The sequence below is a fragment of the Ovis aries genome, chromosome 2 (genome assembly GCF_016772045.2).
Source record: "Ovis aries strain OAR_USU_Benz2616 breed Rambouillet chromosome 2, ARS-UI_Ramb_v3.0, whole genome shotgun sequence".
In the NCBI taxonomy this organism is placed as follows: Eukaryota; Metazoa; Chordata; class Mammalia; order Artiodactyla; family Bovidae; genus Ovis; species Ovis aries.
In genome coordinates this window covers 37,210,904-37,234,933 of record NC_056055.1, presented here as the reverse complement: position 1 = coordinate 37,234,933, position 24,030 = coordinate 37,210,904, and the positions used below count along the sequence as shown (strand labels likewise).

The 24,030-nt window shown below is 37.9% G+C and overlaps 1 protein-coding gene across 4 annotated transcripts in view; it reads right to left on the bottom strand.

Annotated features, from left to right (window-relative positions):
• Positions 1 to 23,996, bottom strand: part of KIF24 (kinesin family member 24) — a 70,099-nt gene extending 46,103 nt beyond the window's left edge. For 2 of the 4 annotated variants that reach the window (XM_012118196.5, XM_060410867.1), the window contains exons 1-3: positions 23,859 to 23,996; positions 2,296 to 2,947; positions 599 to 706 (exon numbers count right to left, since the gene is read on the bottom strand). In XM_012118196.5, the coding sequence (XP_011973586.2) occupies positions 599 to 706; positions 2,296 to 2,918 (731 nt within the window). In that variant the 5' untranslated portion in view covers positions 2,919 to 2,947; positions 23,859 to 23,996. The remainder of the gene's footprint in view (positions 1 to 598; positions 707 to 2,295; positions 2,948 to 23,858) is intronic. The other 2 variants (XM_012118205.5, XM_060410868.1) reach the window with 1 other exon arrangement.
• Between the last annotated feature and the right edge of the window lie 34 nt (positions 23,997 to 24,030).

The window sequence follows — 24,030 nt, the reverse complement described above, 5'->3', positions numbered from 1 at the left end:
TCTTAGTTCCCCAACCAGGACTGAACCTAAGCCCAGCAGTGAAAGTACAGAGTCTTAAACACTGGGCCACCGAGAATTTCTCAGAATAAAACACATCTTTTAAAGCATCCTAAAGGTTCTGCTAAGCTGCTAAGTCACTTCAGTCGTGCCTGACTCTGTGTGACCCACAGACAGCAGCCCACTAATCTCCTCTGTCCCTGGGATTCTCCAGGCAAGAATACTGGAGTGGGCTGCCATTTCCTTCTCCAATGCATGAAAGTGAAAAGTGAAAGGGAAGTCACTCAGTTGTGCCCGACTCTTAGTGACCCCATGGACTGCAGCCTACCAGGCTCCTCTGTCCATGGGATGTTCCAGGCAAGAGTACTGGAGTGGGGTGCCATTGCCTTCTCCAAAAAGGTTCTAGCTTTCTTCTTTTTTTAAGGCTCTAGTTTTAATGTGCAATATTCCCTAGAAGAAATAAACTATATCTGTCTGACATGCAAAGTTAATACAGCTAGAGTTAGGTCTGTTCACAATCTTAAATAAGTCAGGGCAACCAGTCCTCTAAATGCCTTACTTTCATTAAAATTCAGAGTCCAATAAGTTATTTTGAACTTACCTAATTTGAGGTATCCAAAGAGAATGCTCTTCGGATAGGGATGACTCACTAACAGGAAGCTTCAAGTTGGTGAGGGAGTTTCTCAGGGTTCTGAAACTCTGGCTTCTACTTAGAATTTAGGGGAGAAGACAATATTGAGAATTATTGGGACAATGAACTTTCTTAACCTCCATTTCTCTAATATAATAAGGAATGGAAAGTGTAAGATGATACAAACAGTGAGAAAGCTCAATTGAACACCTTTCGTCCTGCATCTGGCATGTATAAACCTCTGTGAGAGCACTTAGCTCACTCTATGGTTGTCTGACTTCCCACTCACCCTGCCCCCTAAGAGTCTCAGAGTCTCCAGATAGTCTAATGATCTTTATATCTAGAATCAGGACAGGCAGAGGGGGTATTCTATATATGTGAAATAAATAAAGCAGCAATATTTAAACTAAAATATCCATTCTATCTAAATAAATAATGGAAAGTCATATCTTCATTCTATTTATAAATAATTCCAATTTAGATTTTTATATGTTGTTCAATAAAAGACTAACATTCAAAAAAGTATTTGCTCTTTCACCGCTGAGCTAACCAACAGGACAGCAACAATCATGGTATTGATGGTCATAGAACAATCCAGTCCTTTCACAACTAAAAGAAGAAAAAAATACTATATGCTCTGTGCTTTGCTAAACCAAGCCAAAAAAAATTTTATTTTCAGAAAAACTATAGAATTCATTTATGTATTTCAAATTACTGAAGACATTTTTACCTTTAAAATTGGATCCTCTATTCTTTTAGAATAAAAGAACTGGTTGGTTATGAAATCCTCTGAAACCTTAGCCAATATAAGACCATATGGAAATACTGTTTTAAGGTATGAATAATAGCCCTTTTTTTTTTTTAAAGTGGCTTAAGAATGTATTTTGTTTCTCCGTAACTCACCAACTGTAACTTTTAAAATAACAAAACAGGCAATACACAGTATTTTTAAAAGAATGTATTTTCTATTATACCAAGGTTAGTATTAGGGATTACTTGATATTTCAACTCTTAGGGACCTTTTTCAAATTCTAACTCATCACCACTAAGTGAAAATAACTTATTGTCACTCTGGCTCCCAAACTGTAAATGCTATCAAAAGTATCTTACTATTTGCAATGACCAAACTCATCTGTTCTTCCAGGGCTGGAATTGTAAAAAGCACTCAAAATCAGGACCATATTTCAAATTTTGCAGGTAAATCAACTGCTCCAAAGACCTATTTAATTCAACTAGCTGAATTAAGCAGTGGTTTTTTTAAAACTAAGCTTCATGAGCCCTGGTTGAAGTTAATTTGACAATCTAAAAAAAAAAAAATCCTATGGATTTTGTAATTTTTTTTTTCTACTGCAGAGGAAAGTTAACTATTTTACCTTCATGGATGCACTATATATATCATGTCAGGCTATAATAAAAACAGGTCTGCAGCTGACCCTGGGAAGTAGCAGCTGCTTAATGCACATGAACAATCATCTTTCTCCCATCTGGAAAGTCCAAATTCTTCATCAATTTCCCCCAGTCAAGGTATCTGCATTATCACCACAGAAGCTGTTCACTATTATTTTCTGTAAATACGGAGTAGTTGGTCTCCTCTGCTCAAGGAGAACCCTGCCCTTGCCTAAGGCTCCTTTCCCTCCAGAAAAAAGAAAAAGATAAAAAGTTATTACCTGATATAGGAATGAGGGATTCCATAGTTATACCCTGAAACATGAGAGATTCTTTGAATAACTGAACTATCACAATCCCCCTGTACTGGAGAAAAGTAATTAGATGAAAAGGATGAAGTCTTAGCTTCTTTTTGTATGCAGGAATCAGCGGCTGTGGCATTCAGAATTCCTGTTTGTATATGGTACTGGGAATTAGCTGGTAGCATGTGCTCCAGTACTTTTATGTAGTTAGACTTCTGTTCACTTGCAGAAAAATCTGATAAATCACACAGTTCAAACTGATTGTTGCTGGTAGTTCTGTCTTTGTTGTCAGCAGGAGAATCAAAATGCAGTTGCCTTCGAGGGCCAGATCTGGATTTCTGAGGCTTGACACACAGATTGCTTGTCTGAAGACGATAGTCTGGGCTACTGACTGCTTTATCTTCTTCCTGCATAATCTTAATGATTTTGATAAGTTGGAAGAGACGTTTGCGGTCATTCATGTCATGGACTCCCAATTTGGAGTAGTCCTTCATTGTAACGTTGGCTAATTCATCTATTTTCTGAAGGCCAAGGGCAGTAAAATGAGGATAATACTGTGCTAGTTCAGCTTCACAAAGACATTCATACAACCAGGATGTCATTTTTGTGAATAGGTTTGTTTCTATAAACTCTGAAGAGGAAAAAAAAAAAATTCATTCACTTGAAATATAGTATATATAATACAATTATTCCTTGAAAAAAAAAAAAGAAACCCACAAAAGAAATATGCAGCAAAATCCATCCCAGCATTCCAGGTTTTCAATAAATACATTTTTCTTTTAAAATGATTAAATAGCATAATATATAAACATGCTTATAATGCATTTGTAGTAATCTGTCCTTTGCTTAATAAAGAGAGACTTTCAGTTATGTACACACACAGGTACATGCACATACACATAACACAAATCACTTACTTATTCTAGGGAGTTCCTTCCAGTCTTGCAATGTCTACTTCACATATACCACAAACTACTGAAACCTTCTCCCCAACTGCTGATTGTTACGGGACTAATTTTAGATGTTCAAGTTAATGTCAAGGCATGTCGCACAACTGTTTCCCATGATTAACGAACAAAGGCTAAGAACTATTTCAAAATGGAAAGCAGAATTAAATAGTGACTCACAGAGGATCATGAATATAATTCAGAGAAAATCACATTTGTATATACTGAGTACTGGTAGAAGTTAGTTGAATAGAGGTAAAAACATCATTAATCCAGAATCTACTAATTCAGGATTTTCAGATCATTCTAAAAGGCAGGTGTTTATAGATGTCTACCTATATACAGAACATGAATAAAAGAATTTACCTAGGAAATTAATACCATGGTCAAAAATTTTAATGGCTACACATTAAAATGTTTAAAAAATTTAACACAAGCTATTTAATTAAATACTAACAAACGATGTGGTAATAACACATAATCCTAGTCTATTATTAAAGTCAGGACCCTGGGGAGTTCTTCGTATCACTGTTAATCAAGTTCAAGTACATAAGAATATTGAAAGGTAAGTAAACTATATTTTCTCTAAAAATTTTTTTTTAATAATTCAGAGTTTTCAAAATTCTATTAGTTCTTAGTAAAGCTTTTCTGTTTTTCACTTTAATTTATATTTTATCTTCCTTCTAGGAGAAACAGAAAAAGAGGTCAAGCCCAGGTAAAAGTGTTAATTAAAGGACCCTGAGTAACAAACTTCGGAGGAAACAGTCAAAGGGGCTAAAAAGCACATTCTAAACTCATCCTGCCCTTTTCCATTTGTGGTAGATGAAAAAAGAAAAATTCTTTGCAGGGCTTTCCCCCAAGAGATGAAATTTACTTCTGTTGCATTTAGGCTGGCTTTGTGACATGTTTTGGCCAACAGAAAGTGGTAGAAATGACACTATGTGACTTATAGGCCAAGTCAAGAGCCCTTGTACTGCTGTCAGTCATTAAGTCAGGTCCGACTCTGCGACCCTGTGGACTGAGCACTCCAGGCTTCCCAGTTCTACACTATCTCCTGGAGTTTGCTCAAACTCATGTACATTGAGTCGGTGACCATCCAACCATCTCATCCTCTGCCAACTTCTTCTCCTGCCTTCAATCTTTCAGGATATTTTCCAATGAGTCAGCTCTTTGCATCAGGTGGCTTATATATTAGAGCTTCAGCATTAGTTCTTCCAATGAATATCCAGAACTGATTTCCTTTAGGATTGACTGATTTGATCTCCTTGCAGTCCAAGGGACTCTCAAGAGTCCTCTTCAACACCACAGTTTAAAAGCATCAATTCTTTGAGATAGTGATGGACAGGGAAGCCTGACGTGCTGCAGTCCATGGGGTCGCAGAGAGTCGGACAAGACAGAGACTGAACTGAACTGACAGGCTTCTTTACGGTCTGACTCGCACATTCGTCCATAATTACTAGATAAACCATAGCTCTGACAATACAGACCTTTGTCGGCAAAGTAATGTCTCTGCTTTTTAGTCCACTGTCTAGGTTTTTTCATTGCTTTTCTCCCAAGGAGCAAGTGTTTTTTAATTTCACGGCTGTACTCACCATCCACAGTGATTTTGGAGCTCAAGAAAATAAAGTTTGTCACTGTTTGCATTGTTTCCTTATCTATTTGCCATGAAGTGACCAGATGCCATTATCTTAGTTTTTTGAGTTTCAAAGCCAGCTTTTTCACTCTACTCTTTCACCTTCATCAAGAGGTTCTTTAGTTCCTCTTTGCTTTCTACCATAAGGGTAGTTTCATCTGCATATCTGAGGTTGTTGATATTTCTCCCAGCAATCTTGATTCCAGCTCCTGAGTCATCCAGCCCGACATTTCACATGATGCACTTTCCATAGAAGTTAAATAAGCTAGGTGACAATATACAGTCTTAACATACTTCCTTTCCAATTTTGAACCAATCTGTTGTTCCATGACTGGTACTAACTGTTGCTTCTTGGTCTTCATACAGGTTTAAAAGGAGGCAGGTAAAGTTATCTAGTACTCCCATCTCTTTAAGAATTTTCCATAGTTTGTTGTAATCCACATAAAGTCTTTAGTGTTGTCAGTGAAGCAGATGTTTTTCTGGAATGTTGGCAATTTAATCTCTGGTTCCTCTGCCTTTTTTAAAATCAGCTTGTACATCTGTAAGTTTTTGGTTCACATACTGCTGAAACCTAGCTTGAAGCATTTTGAGCATAATCTTGCTAGCATGTGAAATGAACACAATTGTACGGTAGCTTGAATATTTTTTGGCATTGTCTTTAAGAATGGAATGAAAACTGACCTTTTCCAGTCCTATGGCCACTGCTAAGTTTTCCAAATTTGCTAACATATTGAGTGCAGCACTTAAACAGTATCATCATTTAGGAGTTGAAATAGCTCAGCTGGAATTTCATCACCTCCTCTAGCTTTGTTCATAGTGATGCCTCTGAAGGCCCACTTGACTTCACATTCCAGGATGTCTGGCTCTAGGTAAGTGATCATACCATCATGGTTATCCAAGTCATTAAGATCATTTTTATATAGTTCTTTTGTGTACTCTTGCCACCTCTCCTTAACCTCTTCGGCTTTTGTTAGGTCCTTAATGTTTCTGTCCTTTATTGTGCTCACCCTTGCATGAAATGTTCCCTTGATATCTCCAGTTTTCTCAAAGAGATCTCTAGTCTTTCCCATTCTATTGTTTCCCTCTATTTCTCTGCACTGTTCATTAAAGAAGGCCTTCTTATCTCTCCTTGCTATTTTCTGAAACTCTGTATTCAGTTGGGTAAATCTTTCCCTTTCTTCCTTGCCTTTTCTATTCTTTCCTCAGCTATTTGTTAAGCCTCCCCAGACAACTGCTTTACCTTCTTGCATGTCTTTTTCTTGGGGATGTTTTTGGTCATTGGCTTCTGTACAATGTTACAAATCTCTGTCCATAGCTCTTCAGACACTCTCTCTACCAGATCTAACCCCTTAAATCTATCTGTCACCTCTACTGCATAATAATAAGGGATTTGATTTAGGTCATACCTTAATGGCCTAGTGGTTTTCCCTACTTTCTTCAATTAAAGCCTGAATTTTTCAATAAGGAGTTCATGATCTGAGCCACAGCTCCTGGTCTTTTTCCTGCTGACTGTATAGCACTTCTCCATCTTTGGCTACAAAGAACATAATCAACCTGATTTTGGTACTGACCATTTGGTGATGTCCACATGTAGAGCTGTCTCTTGTGTTGTTGGAAAAGGGTGTTTGGTATGACAAGCACGTTCTCTTGACAAGACTCTGTTAGCCTTTGCCCTGCTTCATTTTGTACTTCAAGGCCAAATTTGCTTGTTATTCCGGGTTATCTCTTGACTTCCTACTTTTGCATTCCAATGCCCTATGATTACACAGACATCTTTTTTTAGTGTTGGTTCTAGAAGGTTTTATAGGTCTTCATGGAACCATTCAACACCAGCTTCCTCAGCATCAGTATTGCGGCATAGACTTGAATTACTGTAATACTGAATGATTTACCTTGGAAACGAAATAAGACCATTCTGTTGTTTTTGAAATTGTACTCAAGTACTGGATTTCAGATTCTTTTGTTGACTATGAGGGCTATTTCATTTCTTCTAAGGGATTCTTGCCCACAGTAGTAAATATAATGGTCATCTGAATTAAATTTGCCCATTCTCAGCCATTTTAGTTCAGTGATTCCTAAAGATGTTGATGTTCAGCACTGCCATCTCTTGCTTGACTATGTCCAATTTACCTTGATTCATGGACCTAACATTCCAGGTTCCTATGCAATACTGTTCTTTATAACATTAGACTTTACTTTCACCACCAGATACGTCCACAACTGAGTGTTGTTTCCTCTTGGCCCAGCTGCTTCATTCTATCTGGAGCTATTAGTAATTGCCCTCCCTTCTTCCCCAGTAGCATACTGGACACCTTCCAACCTGAGGGGTCAGGTAATCTTCCAGTGTCATATCTTTTTGCCTTTATATACTGTTCATATTCTCACGGCAAGAATACTGGACTGGGTTGCCATTTCCTCCTTCACTGGATGTTCTGTCAGAACTCTTCACTATGACCTGGCCGTCTTGGGTGGTCCTGCACAGCATGGCTCATAGTTTTATTGAGTTATGAAAGCCCCTTCATCACAACAAGGCTGTGATCCACTTTGCTCAAAAACTAATACAACAATGTAAATCTACTCCAATAAAATTTTTTAAAATAGATACGCTTTGTATCACATTTCTTTCCATGTCACAAAAAGTCCAGCTCCTCCCTTCTTCTGCAATAATGATCAGAATCACTCCAGGAACTTTAAGAAATATAGATACCTGACCCCCATCCCAGATCCATAAGAAAACAAAAAAAACCCAGGGACTTCTCTGGTGGTTCAGTTGTTAAGAGTCTGCCTCCCAATGCAGGAGACATGGGTTTGATCCCTGGTTCAGGAAGATTCCACTCGCCATGAAGCAACTATGCCCATGTACCACAACTACTGAGTCTGTGCTCTCGAGCCCACGATCTGCAACTACTGAAGCCTGCATGCTCTAGAGTCTGTGCTCTGCAACAAGAGAAGCCACCTCAATGAGAAGCCCGTGCACCACAACTTGAGAGTAGCTTCCACTCATCACAATGAAAGAAAGCCTGTGCACATCAATGAAGACTCATTGCAATCAAAAAAATGAATTTTTTTTAAAAAGTACTCTATAAATGTATTCATTATGCAGTACACAGATTCTGTAAAGCATTTACTAAGTGCCCAACAAACAGCAGGCATAGTGATCTACCTATAGCATTTTAAAATACTTTCCTTATAAAAAATTTCAAACATCACAAAAGTAAACAGAATTGTACCATGAACTCCCATGTTATCTACCCATAGATTCTTCAGTTATCAAAATTTCCCACAGTTGCTTCTCCTATTCTTTCCTTTCCTGAAATATTTTAAAAGTAAATCCTAGATATGTCATTTCACTTCTAAATTTTCTAAACAGATATTTTCTTATGTAACCCTAGTGCCGTTATTATACCTAGTAAGGTTTTTTTTTTTTCCTTTATTTTACTTTACAATACTGTATTGGTTTTGCCATACATCAACATGGATCCGCCATGGGTGTACATGAGTTCCCAATCCTGAACCCCCCTCCCACCTCCTTCCCCATACCATCTCTCTGGGTCATCCCAGTGCACCAGCCCCAAGCATCCTGTATCCTGCATCGAACCTAGACTGGCCATTTGTTTCTTACATGATGTTATACAAAGATGCCACAAAAAAAGAAAACTACAGGCCAATATCACTGATGAATATAGATGCAAAAATCCTTAACAAAATTCTAGCAATCAGAATCCAACAACACATTAAAAAGATCATACACCATGACCAAGTGGGCTTTATCCCAGGGATGCAAGGATTCTTCAATATCCACAAATCAATCAATGTAATTCACCACATTAACAAATTGAAAAATAAAAGCCATATGATTATCTCAATAGATGCAGAGAAAGCCTTTGACAAAATTCAACATCCATTTATGATTAAAACTCTCCAGAAAGCAGGAATAGAAGGAACATACCTCAACATAATAAAAGCTATATATGACAAACCCACAGCAAACATTATCCTCAATGGTGAAAAATTGAAAGCATTTTCCCTAAAGTCAGGAACAAGACAAGGGTGCCCACTTTCACCACTACTATTCAACACAGTTCTGGAAGTTTTGGCCACAGCAATCAGAGCAGAAAAAGAAATAAAAGGAATCCAAATTGGAAAAGAAGAAGTAAAACTCTCACTGTTTGCAGATGACATGATCTTCTACATAGAAAACCCTAAAGACTCCACCAGAAAATTACCAGAGCTAATCAATGAATATAGTAAAGTTGCAGGATATAAAATCAACACACAGAAATCTGTTGTATTCCTATACATTAATAATGAGAAAGTAGAAAAAGAAATTAAGGAAACAATTCCATTCACCATTGCAACGAAAAGAATAAAATACTTAGGAATATATCTACCTAAAGAAACTAAAGACCTATATATATAAAACCTAGTAAGTTTAAAAATAATTCTTTGGTATCTTATACTCAGTCCATAATATAATTTACCCAATTATCTAAAAGAAAATCTCTATATTTAAATATATAATGCATATATATTTTAAAGTATCTTTTTACAAAAGTATTTTTTTGTTCAAATCAGAATAAAAACAAGGATTGTGAATTTCATTGTTATGTCTCCTTTTTTCTCACAGGGCAGTACCCCATTCTTTCTTTTTTCCTTTATATTCCACTGACTTAACACAGAAACCAAATATGTCCTAAGTATGGGATATATTACACTAAAAAAATTCCTCATTGTTCATCTGAAATTCACATTTAACTAAGTGTCCTATTTTATGCTGGCTTAAGCTGGCAACTCTATATTTGAATCAAGTTCCACAATTTGCGCAAAAATATTTCATAGGTGTTACCATGTGCTTCACAGTATATCACACCAGAATACATTCAATGTCTGCAAATTGCAGACTGATTTCCTTCATTGCAATCTCATCAACCAATTAATCCAATGGTTTCGCCCACTGATGACTGTTATCTGCCTCAATCATTTCACTGGGATTGCAAAATGGTGGTTTTCTGAATCTATCACTCTTTTTGGAATTTTCCTATAAAGAAAAACTTTCTGTCAACAACTAGGGCTATTTGATTATCCAAAATAGAGTTAGCACATGAAGGCAGGCATGAGTATTCTTTCTTTTTAATTTCTAATTTTCAGAGTTAAGTAGTGGCTAGTTATTTTGGATGGTATCCAATGAGGAGTTCTGGAGTTTTGCTTTTCTTTTTTTGGGAGGTGGGGGGGGAGGGGTTCAAATTCACTATTAACTCATGGGTTTTTATATATTTCAAGTGTTTCAATCAATTTTCTTAGTCTTGAGAGCCGAAATCTAAAATCAGCTTTTTTTCAAGAAATATGTATTTCTGTTTTGGAAGTAGCTGCCCTTTGTCCCACATCCAGCTAAAGGTTATGTATGCCTGTCTTAAGCAGAGAGGGCCTGGGCATTAGCAAAAGAGGGAAAAGAATGAGCACAACCACACTGGCTTTTATCTTCCTTTTGCAGATAGGAAGAATTCTATACAGCCACAAGTAGCTAATCTAGAATAGACACTACTTACTGCCTATCACTTACCTAGAGCCAGACATCCTGGAATGGGAAGTCAAGTGAGCCTTAGGAAGCATCTCTACAAACAAAGCTAGTGGAGGTGGTGGAATTCCCAGTTGAGTTATTTCAAATCCTACAAGATGATGCTGTGAAAATGCTGCACTCAATATGCCAGCAAATTTGGAAAAATCAGCAGTGGCCACAGGACTAGAAAAGGTCAATTTTTATTCCGATCCCAAAGAAAGGCAATGCCAAAGAATGCTCAAACTACTGCACAATTGCACTCATATCACACGCTAGTAAAGTAATGCTCAAAATTCTCCAAGCCAGGCTTCAGCAATATGTGAATCGTGAACTTCCAGATGTTCAAGCTGGTTTTAGAAAAGGCAGAGGAACCAGAGATCATATTGCCAACATGCGCTGGATCATCAAAAAAGCAAGAGAGTTCCAGAAAAACATCTATTTCTGCTTTATTGACTAGGCCAAAGCCTTTGAAAAATCTGTATGCAGGTCAGGAAGCGACAGAACTGGACATGGAACAACAGACTGGTTCCAAATAGGAAAAGGAGTACATCAAGGCTGTATATTGTCACCTTGCTTATTTAACTTATACACAGAGTACATCTTGAGAAACACTGGGCTGGAAGAGCACAAGCTGGAATCAAGATTGCCAGGAGAAACATCAATAACCTCAGATAAACAGATGACACCACCCTTATGGCAGAAAGTGAAGAACTAAAGAGCCTCTTGATGAAAGTGAAAGAAGAGAGTGGAAAAAGTTGGCTTAAAGCTCAACATTCAGAAAACGAAGATCATGGCATCAGGTCCCATCACTTCATGGCAAATAGATGGGGAAACAGTGGAAACAGTGTCAGACTTTATTTTGGGGGGCTCCAAAATCACTGCAGATAGTGACTGCAGCCATGAAATTAAAAGACGCTTACTCCTTGGAAGGAAAGTTATGACCAACCTAGATAGCATATTAAAAAGCAGAGACATTACTTTGTCAACAAAGGTCTGTCTTGTCAAGGCTATAGCTTTTCCAATAGTCATGTATGGGTGTGAGAGTTGGACATCCAAAGAAAGCTGAGCACAGAAGAATTGATACTTTTGAGCTGTGGTGTTGGAGAAGGCTCTTGAGAATCCCTTGGACTGCAAGGAGGTCCAACCAGTCCACTCTAAAGATCATCAGTCCTGGGTGTTCATTGCAAGGACTGATGTTGAAGCTGAAACTCCAATACTTTGGCCACCTGATGCAAAGAACTGACTCATTGGAAAAGACCCTGATGCTGGGAAAGATTGAGGGCAGGAGGAGAAGGGGACGACAGAGGATGAGATGGTTGGATGGCATCCCTGACTCAATGGACGTGACTTTGGGTAAACTCCGGGAGTTGGTGATGGACAGGGAGGCCTGGCGTGCTGTGGTTCATGGGGTTGCAGAGTTGGACACAACTGAGTGACTGAACTGAACTGAACTACTGTATATTTGAGTTACTAAATATTCTCTCTAGGTCAATTTCTGACTTCAGTGTCAACTCCAAAAATTAGTTGTGGCTTCTGGAAAGCTTTATTAAGAAGGATATTGAGGCATTTACAATCATTAATAGAAAACAAGATGACAATTTGGGGGCTGGGAAGGGCAAGTCATTTCCATTTTATTTCTTGCAGCCCTTCTTACATACTGAAGTTAAAAATGTACAACCTTTGTCGCACTGTGACAATGAGGATGTCAGTGTAGTTCCTCAATATAAAAGTGACAGGATATAATAATCACTAAGAAGTGGAAGGACCAGACAATGGAATATAGATAAAAATTTTTAGTAAATTAAGTATTTTAAGAAATCTGTCTGTTTTAAACATCCCCTACTATTACTAGTTTATAAAGATTCAGATAAAAATAGCAAACTGATAAAACATGAGTTAGAAGTCAAGGTGGATGACTATTGATTTTGCTTAGTGTTTGAGCTTTCCTGTTACATTAGCTATAACTTCACTGGTTTGCTTTTCTCTCTTCCTGTACCCATAGTAAATAATCCAAATCTATTTCAATTCTTTCTCTCTTTTTTTTTTTGGTGAACCACAAGGCACAAGGATCCTAGTTCCCTATAAGGGATAGAATCTATGTCCCCTGCAGTGGAAGTGTGGCATCCTAACCATGGACTGCCAGGGAATTTCCCTCAATTCTTTCTTATTAAGCTCTGAAACAGCTTCAAAATCTCCTTTTGGGTGTGAGTACACGACAGGGTACAATTCCATGAGTTCTGACAGTTGTAAACACCTGCAAAACCATCACCACAATTAAAATACAGAATATTTCCATCACCTTCAGAAGATTCGTCACATTTCTTTGCACTCCATCCTACCCTCTGCCCTTGGCCCTAGCCAACGACTGATCTGACTCCTTGGAAAAGACCTTGATGTTGGGAAAGACTGAAGGCAGAAGGGGATGCCAGATAATGAGATGGCTGGATGGCATCACCGACTCGATGGACATGAGTTTGAGCAAGCTCCGGGAGTTGGTGATAGACAGGAAAGCCTGGCGTGTTGAGTCCACGGGGTTGTAAAGAGTCAGACATGATTGAGCGACTGAATTGATCTGTATGATGTTTCTGTCATTACATATGTTTGCTTTTCTGAAAGCTTATGTAAATGAAGTATACAATATATTCTCTTTTGTATCTGGGTTCTTTTATTTAGCATAATGATTATGAGATTCATCCATAATGCACATGTCACACCCTCATTTTACTCAGGAGGAAAAAGACTAGAATAAATCAGTGAATTGCCCAAGTTTTAACACAGCTCTCAAGGAACAGTTCTCAGATTCAAACTTAGGTCTTCTCGTGGCTAGTCCCATGTTCTTTGCACTATTCCATGCTGCCTCCGTCAAAAGCAGCTGCAAAGACAGCTCCCCGCCAGCTCCCCTAAGAGGCCCACTATGTACCCTGCTCAGCAGAATGGCTGCCTCCTGCAGATCTGTGCTGCAGCATGGTATCTCTCACAGCTGCCACCACCAGGAAAATGTCCTGCAAATCAGTAAAACCCAATGGAGGCCAGATGGGCAGATTTTTACATGAGGGCCCACTCACGTTCAATGCCACAAGTATGCACAGTGCTCCTTTGTGACCCAGAGAATGCTAGGTCTCAGCTGTTGGGGTAACAATCAGAAATAGAGTCTTGGAAGAAATCCAGTTGGCAGAAATTCAAATTTTCTTATCCTGGTGGCAGAGAAAATAAACTGGAAGGGGAATTCATGCAACTTTATACACAATTAAGGAAGCTGATTCACATTCCAGGATGTGGATAAGATCCAACTATTTAACATGTCCCCTCAAACTTTTCATTCATCTATCTAAACTATGTAACTCTACCCACCTAAACTGCCTGAAACTGAAGTTGGAATCAGATAACTCTCAGTCATTTAGCTGTGTAACCTTGGGCAAAATCACTTAGTTTCTCTGAGTTTCATTTCCCCCTCTCAAAGGATGTGATAAAATATTTATGTAAAACTAACTTGAAAATTTTAAAGTACTCCATAAAAATGGAGCCATACTCTTACTCAGCACTGGGTCACTGTGCCTGGTTTGTAAGAAGTGTTGACTTATTAGAAACAGATACATCATATTAAAGATTTTTAGAACTATTAAAAGGTGGTTTCTATTATTTGATTTATAAAAAGTTGAATAAGAGATTCAAAAGGTAAGAGATTAGAGATATGGAAGTAGAGGAATTATACTTGCAAAATACACTAATTAATAGCAGTACTATGTGTAGGCTTCTACTAACTTATTATTTCATCGATAACAACTGTACAAATACTTTCCTCTCCTTCACTGACAGGGGGATTCTTTACCACTGCACCAGCAGGAAAGTCCAAACACTTAGTTACTATATATTATATAGAGATATTAGATGATGCTACATACCAAAATACTAAGGTATAATTTATGTATAACAAACCAGACCAATTTTAGAACAGTTTCATAAGTTCTGACAAATGCATACTCGTGTAACCACTATATCAATCAAAACACCAATACAACCAAGACAGTCCCATCAAAAGATTTCCCAGTGCCCTTGGGAGTCAATACTCTCCTCCACCCATGGTCCCAGCTAATCTTTGATTTGCTTTCTGTCACTATGGCGAGTGTATTTTCTGCAATTTTTCATAAAATAAAATCGTATAGTGCCATTGTTAGTTTAAATCTATTTAATATACAAAGACTGAAATTTGGGGGATATTTCCCTTCCTAGGTCTTTGGGAAAAAGTTAAAATGATTATACTGTTTTTCATAGCTCTTTTTTCACTGACCTAAATGACATCTGCTAATAAGGAAAAATTTTCTTATATCAGTCCAATTTAACAGAAAAATGAAGTGAAACAAATTTGAAGAAAATATCACAATCTACTGCTGCTTGACTGTATAAACGTCAATTCAAAATCTCAATTTTCTTTTTTTAAAAAAGTATTTATTTATTTGGCTGCACCAGGTCTTAGTTGCAGCACATGGGATCTTCACTGTACCGTGTGGGATCTAGTTCCCTGACCAGGGATCAAACCCAGGGCCCCTGCATTGGGAGCCCAGAGTCTTAGCCATTGGATCATCACAGAAGTCCCTTAAGACTATTCAATATTTCCAATAGGTTATTGCTCACTATAAAAGTAGACAACCCAAATCTAAGGTCTATATATTCCTGGTCAATCAGAAAAACGGGGAAAATCGCCCAAGTTCTAAAGCAGCCAAGCTATTTTCAGTTTCTCAAATTCATGTTACATTTCAAATACTTAAATTATCAAAGAGAAAAAGGAAAAAAAAAGGGTCAATACACCCCCCAGAACATCATTAAACTTTAATAACTTTTTTGAGATATAATAAAACATTTACTTCTGTAACTAACAAAAACAAAATTAATCACGGAAGAAATCAAGAAAATGTATTGAAAGTTTCTGTGGAAATTTAGGCTGTGGTTAAGAGCTGTTAAGAAGGTACAGGCTGAATTATTTTTTAGACTCTTGTAGCACAGAATGAAAATCTCAAGAGCTTTGTTGAATAAATTAGAAGAGCATTCCGAACATGTTCCAGGTGGGCGTTTATGGCCATAGTTTTTAAGAAGTAATTCAATATAAACCTAATAATGCATAAACTAAAGCCAGTTTCATTTTATTAAGAATATTAGGAACTCTACCCTCACTTATTTTAAATAAATCACCCTGTTTAAAACAGAAAGAAAATCTGACTCAATTGTCCATGTATTTCACATATCAAATAATCTGTTACTTTATAATGTTTAACTAAATAATTCTTTAAAGGGGTATTTATTTTTGTTATAAAGAATAGAATGAAGAGGAAAGTAAAATGTGGTTTTGGGTAACTTTTATGGTAGAAAAAACAAAAGTTGGTAACATTTGTGTGTCACAGACTTTTTAAAAGAAAAATATTCAAAGTTAATTCAGAAATAACTCATATTCTCAAGTTTTAAAAAATTCACTCCATTCAACAACAAAATTTCAAATTATTTATGCTGAGCAATCCCAGAAACAACTAAAATTTCACAAATGCTACAAATAACCAGATCATTTGTGAGGTAATTAAAAACACACACACAGTAAATATAACTTAAATTAATCCTAGATCAAACCTGACAAATAAAACTTACAAAGCTCTTTAAAAGACCATTAAATTTTAAAATAAATATTCCACATGGAAAAGCCTTTTAAGGACACTTTTAGGAAGTTATTTATAATGTAACTGTAAAAGAGTAATATTTATTTCTAAATATGATTCGATTATGTTAGAGGAAACATTTTTAATGATATGGCAGAGAACATAAAGCTTTCCAGAAAGAGAAAATAAGGGGCAGTAAGGCAGGTTATCTTCACTAAGGGGAAAAAGATGTGGCAGAAGAGAAAACAAATTAAAGAAGGGAGAGTTATGGAGAACATTCAGAACAAAGGATTATGGGGGTAAAGAACAATGAAAAACAGTGTGGCGTTATCTTACAAAGTTGAGTGTTTATATAGCCTACAACCAAACAACTCAACTCTTAGGTATATTCCTTAGAAAAACCTCTGCACGGGAGCTTCATGAGGCACACACAGAAAATGTTCAGAGCAGCACTGTTCACAAAAGCCAAAAACAACATAACCTGAATGCCCACTGGCAGGAGGATAAACAAACTTGGGTATATTCAAACAATGGAACATTATACAGCAGTGGTAAGAGAACAAACTATACTGAACAACTTATCAAATCTCAGAAACATCATGAGGAAAAAAACAAATCCCAGAAAACAATGTCCCTTTTCCTAAGGCTTCAAAAGCAAGCAAATCCACTGCATTATTTAGGTATCAAAATAGAAAATGTAGGATAAAGGTTATTTCTGATGGAAGAGCAAGAAAATGGTGAACAGGAAGAGAATACAGGATATTATCCACTAGGTCTTAGGTATTTATTCATTTTGTATTATGCTTTGTAACTTACATATATATGCTTCATAATACCCTTTGGAATGTATCACATAATATTTACATTAAGATAAAGGGGGAAAAAAGAATCCTACAGCTTTCCCCTTCAACAGAGACCATCCTGTCTATAGCTGATCTAGGGCATCAGAGGATGAGATGGTTGGATGGCATCACTGATGCAATGGACGTGAACTTGGGCAAACTTTGGGAGATGACTGGAGGACAGGGTGGCCTGGCATGCTGGAGACAATGGGGTTGCAAAGAGTTGGACATGACTGGGAGACTAAACAACAACAACAAAGTCTATAATACTAGGCCCATGAAGGATTTCCTCACACCTTGTAGTCTGGCTTGAATGTTTAAAACTTTTAAAAATTTCAATATTTAAAAAGCAGGAACAATTAAAATTAAGTTATGGCTGTACTCTTTAAAAGGACATATACTACCCTATACACCATAGTCCCCCTGCTCCCCATCCTTTATACCTACCAACTTTATTCATTTCCATTAATTGGTTAGCCCTGTGTACATCAGAGTTTGAGAACTAGGATCTGCTTCAACACCTTCATTTTATGTGGTATCTGAGGCACTGAATGATTAAGTGACTTGCCTAAGGTTACACAGCTGTGATAGGCTAAACCTCAGTGGTCTTTTCAAACACCTTACTATTTTCCACTTTCTATTTACTGAGTTATATATGTTTTAAATGAATATACTGTTTCTGAAAGTAAGGGACTACATAGGCAGGTCAGCAGGCATTAGAACATACTATATGCTCTCATTAATACAGAGGTGATGTGAAATATTATTCAAGGACTAAAATAGCTTCTGACTGCCAAGAAGTATTTCTTTATCTGAGTTCCCCTAAATTGTGACAATAGCCACTTAAAAAATACATATCTATATAACAACTGTATTGAGATATAATTCATATACCATACAACTCACCCATTTAATGTTCCAAAGCCTTTTAGTATATACCTTTTTAGTATGTGTAGTACTAAACCACCAATCCACCTGGCCCTAGGTAATAATGACCACTTTAAAAGTCACAAAGTCACACAGTAGTGTTAGTAACTGCATACAATACAAATCCAATATTCTCAATGAAACTGCATTAAGACGTCTGTATAGCCTACAATAGGCATAAGATCCCTAATTAAGAACACAAGAATTCAATGTTGCCAGTGGGAGGTTAAAAGGTGGATAACAGAGTATATACTCTTCCTCCAACAAGGGAATTAAGTTATTTCAAGCTCCAGATATTGTTCTATCTATAGACCATTGGTCTTAAGAAAGGGATACTAGACACCTGCTTAAAACAACAGCTGCAAAGGGATAAGAATATGATTCCTAATGTAATTCTTAAGACTAGATGTGAATTTTGGGATTCAAATCATATGAGTTATACCCAAAAGTACCTTGTGAAAGATTATTTTTGCAACTGAAAAAAAAAGTTTCAAGGTTTATGGTTAAGTAGCTAATGCTTTGCAATTACTGCAATTTCATTCAAGAGCCCCACTATGACACTTTAAAATTTCTAAGTTTGGTGCAAAGCATGGAAGCAATCACCTAAAAATAAGCATAACAAAACTGCTGGACTCATTTATTTTAAAACAGTGCAAGTATTGCTCTCTCTAAATACAGAGGTTTAATTTTGAAAAAATTCCCTGCAACAGGTGGTAACCAATATTGGGTTTAAACTCAGTGTTTTATTTTTTAAATCTTGGTCTAATCCAATTATGGTGGTGCTAGTGGTAAAAAGCTTACCTGCCAATGCAGGAGATGTAAGAGACATGGATCTGATCTTTGGGTTGGGAAGATGCCTGGAGGAGGGCATGGCAACCCACTCCAGTATTCAAGCCTGGAGAATCCCATGGACAGAGAAGCCTGGCAGGCTACACACGGGATTGCACAGAGTTGGACACCACTGAAGCAACAGTGCACATGTACAATCCAATTGTAGATGCTGGTCACTTTCAGATTTGTTGCCATTTTGCAGTTATAAAATACTTTTCATAAAATACATCTCACATGGTTAATAGCTATTACAATATAGCTATATTTGTATTGCTACATAACTTTATATAATATATAGTTATGGTCTTCTATAATGATATTTTTGTAGAAAAAATAACTATTATAGTTTTTATAAATTACTAAGATGGTAAGAGATTCTTTTACTCAGGGTTATACTCTCTTGGGAACTGTTACCACAATGGCACTAGAAATTATTTCTAAAGGAATGCTGCTGAGAAAACAAAGAACAACTAAAACAATTCCATTCACTGGGATCTGATGCTGGGAAAGACTAAGGCGGGAGGAGAAGGGGACGACAGAGGATGAGATGGCTGGATGGCATCACTGACTCAATGGACATGAGTTTGAGTGAACTCCAGGAGTTGGTGATGGACAGGGAGGCCTGGCGTGCTGTAGTCCATGGGGTCTCAAAAGAGTCGGACACAACTGAGCAATTGAACTGAACTGAATTAATTATGCTACCTGATTAATCTTCCAAGACTTTTTGTTGAGAGATGGCAATTATCATCACCTCGCTTTATATAAATGAAACCAATCCATAAATTTATTAAAAACAGCTATATGAATTTGTTTTGACAGCAATCAGATATCTGTATGTTGGCTACACAATTCTATACCACTAGTTCTAAGTTCTAACCAATCAAATCTCAACATAAGCAGGTAACTTAAAAGACTATAATAGACACTACTACTCCCCATTGCTTGTGAAATCTCTACTAGTCATTTTGGCCTGGATATCATGCAATATTATTCACCAGCTACTTCAGAATCTCAGTGTAACTTTATCTCACCTCACAATAAAACTAACCATCTTAAAGTATCTTTTCCTCCAACCTGCAGCAAAAATATGCAGGTATCACCATCAAAATGTCCTCAAGAGTGAACATCCAAACTATCTGTCAACAACTAAACTCATTAACTCCCCACAAAATCTGTTCCTCCATTTCTCTGTGCCTTGGAGAAGTGGGGGCTGGGGTGAGGTAAGTGACAAAATACCACCTATCTAGACACTCAGAGCTAAACAGGGAAGCATCTTTAGACTCCTTCCCCTTTAATCCCAAACCTAATCAACAGGTCCAGTCAATTTAATCTCCCAAGTATGTGTCACATCTCCCCTTAGATATCCTCATTCCTACTACCACAGAAATGGTTCAGCCTCAGATGGGGGTTCACCTACATCATCACGTGCCTCTTAACTGCTGTCCTCACCTCCAGTTTTGCCCCCTCCAAGCCACTGACTGCACTAGAGAACCAGATCATTATTTTGAAAGCACAGTTATGACCATGCTGCTCCCTTATTTAAAACCTTTCAGTGGCATCCTATCTAAAGGCCAAAATCCAAGTTCCTTAGCATGTCCGACAAAGCTTCTCATGCTGGGAAAGATTGAGGGCAGAAGGAGAAGGGGGCAACAGAAGATGAAATGGTGGGATGGCATCACTGACTCAATGGACATGAGTTTGAACAACTAATAGTACAAGACAGGGAAGCCTGGTGTGCGGCAGTCCAGAGGACCACGGAAGAGTCAGACACAACAACAAAGCTCTACAGTCTAGCTCATTCCTCTCCCCACCTCCCTCCTTAGTTCAGTCAACTTCTTAGACTGTTATCTCTGCATTTATACACACTGTACTCTTAAATGGCCTCCTCTGACTCTCATCAAACCTCACTTTAACTTTCTCTTAACCACTGATTAAAACACAAATGAGTTTTTTCTGGTTTCCCCAGATGCGGTTGGATTTCCCTTGTATGTTCATATCATACTTTTTGCATATTTCTATTACTGAAGCTACATTCTGTTATATTATCTATGAGTATGTCTATTTTCTTCACTAGAATATCATCTTGTGGTCAACGAATGTGTCTTATTAATCTTTTTATCCCTAGAACCTAAAGAGTCCTGGGAATAATAAACATTCAATAATTATTCAATGCATAAATATCCCTACACTATTTTTAAAACTATAAAAAAGCATTTGATACCATTTGTAGTCACAGGTAGTAGAAACTTTTCTATCAGGCATAGTTTGATTACTTAGGAAAACTATAGCAGGGTTGGCAGTGCCTTGACTCACTGCTTCTGAGCAAGAAAATGAAAGAAGTTCCTATCACACAAACGAATTGCTACGGACAAAGCTATGGTTACAGTAATAAAAACTTTTCATCTAGTCACCTACTGTTAAACAGGCAAAAAATGATAGTGACTTGGAAGAGATTTTTGCTTTTGTGAGGATTAACTGGGATAATGTAATAAAGTGCTAAATAAGCAATCAAATAACATAAGCACTCAAAAAAAAACAAAGACTAAGAATAGAAGATATACATTGGTCTCTGCCTTGAGATCCTGGTACAGAGCTCCTAAAACCCTTGTAATTTCCCAAGTGATAACAGCACTAGGAGTATCTCTTAGTGACAACTCTGGGTCAGCTCCTGGATGGAAAGACTAAACCACAAAGAGAAGCTTAGAATTTTCAGCCACTCTGGAGGCTCCTAGTCTCCAGAGATGGGAGAAGGGCTGGCAATGGAGTTAATAACTGATCATGCCTGTATGATAAAGCCTCCGTGAAAATCCCAAAAGTGCAGGGTTCAGAGAGCTTTTGGGTGGGCGTATTCATCCATACTGAGAGGGTGGCACATCCCAAATCCACAGGCACAGAAGCTCCTGCACTTGAAACCTCCCCCGTCTACCTCTTCATCTGACTGTTATCCGAATCCTTTATCATATCCTTTAATATATTGGTCAATATCAGCGTTTCTCTGAGTTCTGGGAGCTCCTGCAGCAAATTAATTGAACCTGAGGAGGGGGCTTGAGAACCTCCAATTCGTAGTCAAATCTGACAGAAGTTGTGGGTATCTGAGGACTTACTACTTCTAACTGGTATCTCAAGTGATATGGGAGCAGTCTTGGATCCCTTAACCTCTAGGATCTGACACTACCTCCAGGTAAACAGTGCTGGATTGAGGTAAATTGCAGAACACCCAGCTGGTGTCATGGAGAATTGTTTTGGCGGGGAGGGGGAACCCTGACACATGTGGTTTTTCCCTACGCAGGAAAAAAGACATATTGGTGGAAAAATGAATTTTTCCAGTATGAATGGTACCTATTAGTTTATGCTTATGGAAAAGTCTTCTTGTTTAATAGGATGATGAACATCAGAGTCCTTGAGACATCATCTTGGGAAGTATATAATGATTACAACAAAGTACAAGTAGAAATCCATCACTCATTTAACAATATCTGTCGATGACCTACTCTGAACAAATTATGAATAGGCTTGCTGAACCAGTGCAGGAAACTGGATTAATTTATCAATTAAACTAAACAGATCTGAGAAGCATATTTCAACTCACTTTACAAACAACAAAACTGGAGCCCAGAGAAAGAAACTGCTGTTTCTCAATGGGAAGATGAGAGAACCATACCCTAGTTTGCCCCAAGGCCATACTATGAATAGTTAAAAGATTTTCATTTACAACAGAAACCAAAAGTTTTTAACGAAGTGGTATGTGGGTAGTACCTTACTGTACTATGCTAAGAAAAATGTAATATTTATATAAAGGCCTTGATACAGTGCTTTTCTCATGTAAATGCTCAATAATGGTAGCTATTACCTCCAGCTGTATTGTCTTTGGAAGGCTGAGTGCATGGTATCTACCTGGCAACAACTGCTTGACTAAATTGATAATAGAGCCACAGGACTTCTAATCTAATTTAACCTTTTGATTTTCCAGATGGAAAAAGAGAAATCTAAAAGAGCTAAATGACCTGCGAAGCCAGCCATAGGGAGTGAGTTAGAACCAAGACCAAACCCTGAATCCCCAGTCGGGTTTCCATTACATGTCACAGGTCTGTGGCTTAGTTATGGGGTTTTATTCAAACTGTCATAGGAAAGTAGTTAAGAACAGAGCTGCTATACCTAACTTTTTTCAATCTTTTTATTAAAGTCAGCATTGAGCTATGATTTTTATATAAGAATCAGCAAAGCATAATGGCAACATATAGTCTTATGAGTTAAAAACGAAACAACAGTCTTGGTAATGCAATTCTATCAGGGACACCTGATAAATGGAAAGGCTACCAGAGCAGCTGTTATATGTGCTGAAGGAGACTAAAAGCAGAATACAAATACAAAGGAGAAAAGGATTTAAATAAAACGTTTTCCAAAACACACAAATGTGACAATAGCTGTGGGTTACTAAGAAACTGACATTATGTCTCTTGGCATACAGCAACAACAGAATGGTTTGTTTTAAGCAACACTAACACAAAGTTCAATAAGAAACACTGGGAGACCAAGACTAAAAGCCACGAGGTAGGAAGAGTTCCAGTTAGCAACCAAAACGTTCTCCATTTCACAGAGTGGAAAGATTAACCGCGAACTTTCAGGTCTTTGTGCATTAAGGGATTAGAATACTCTCCTCCTAGTTCTATAAAAACTAAAAAATAATCTCTGTATGGGAGGAAAAACGGGGCAGGGCATAGAGAGAAATCTAATCTATTTGTGGAATCTAAATTCAACTCAACAAATATTTCCTGAGAAATCTACTATGTGTGAAATATGTTAAGATGCTTGCCTTGCCTCAGAGACTTCAGAATTACATGGGAGAAGGGAGAAGAATGGGGTTCACGGAAGTACGCAAATAACCCAAAGCAGAACAGAAGCGCTCTGAGAGAGTTTCCAGTCAGGGCTATGGGTTCAAAAGCAAGACTCCGAGACTCAGAAAAGGTTTCACAGGAGAAGTGGGGAAGAAGGGTAAGCGAGCGGGTGAATGGCCGACAGGGAGAGGTCAACTCCCGGTTTCCTTTACAACTGCCCGCCTCTTCACGCGCTCGGCGGGCGCCCTGCTCACCCTCTCCGGCGAGGGCAGGCACTAAGGCTCTCGACCAGGCCAACCCGCCTTGATTCTCTTCCGCCATTTCTCACCTAGGAGGCTTCCAAATTCCTCCTCGGTCAACCTTGTCTGAAGACTGAAGATAACGCTGAGAGGAGAGAGCCCCAAAGAGGGCAACGGGAGCCCTCTGTGCTCACAAGCTGGAGCCTGCGGCCAGGCCTCATCCCCATGGCAACGCCGCCAAGCGCCGGTTCGAACGCCCGC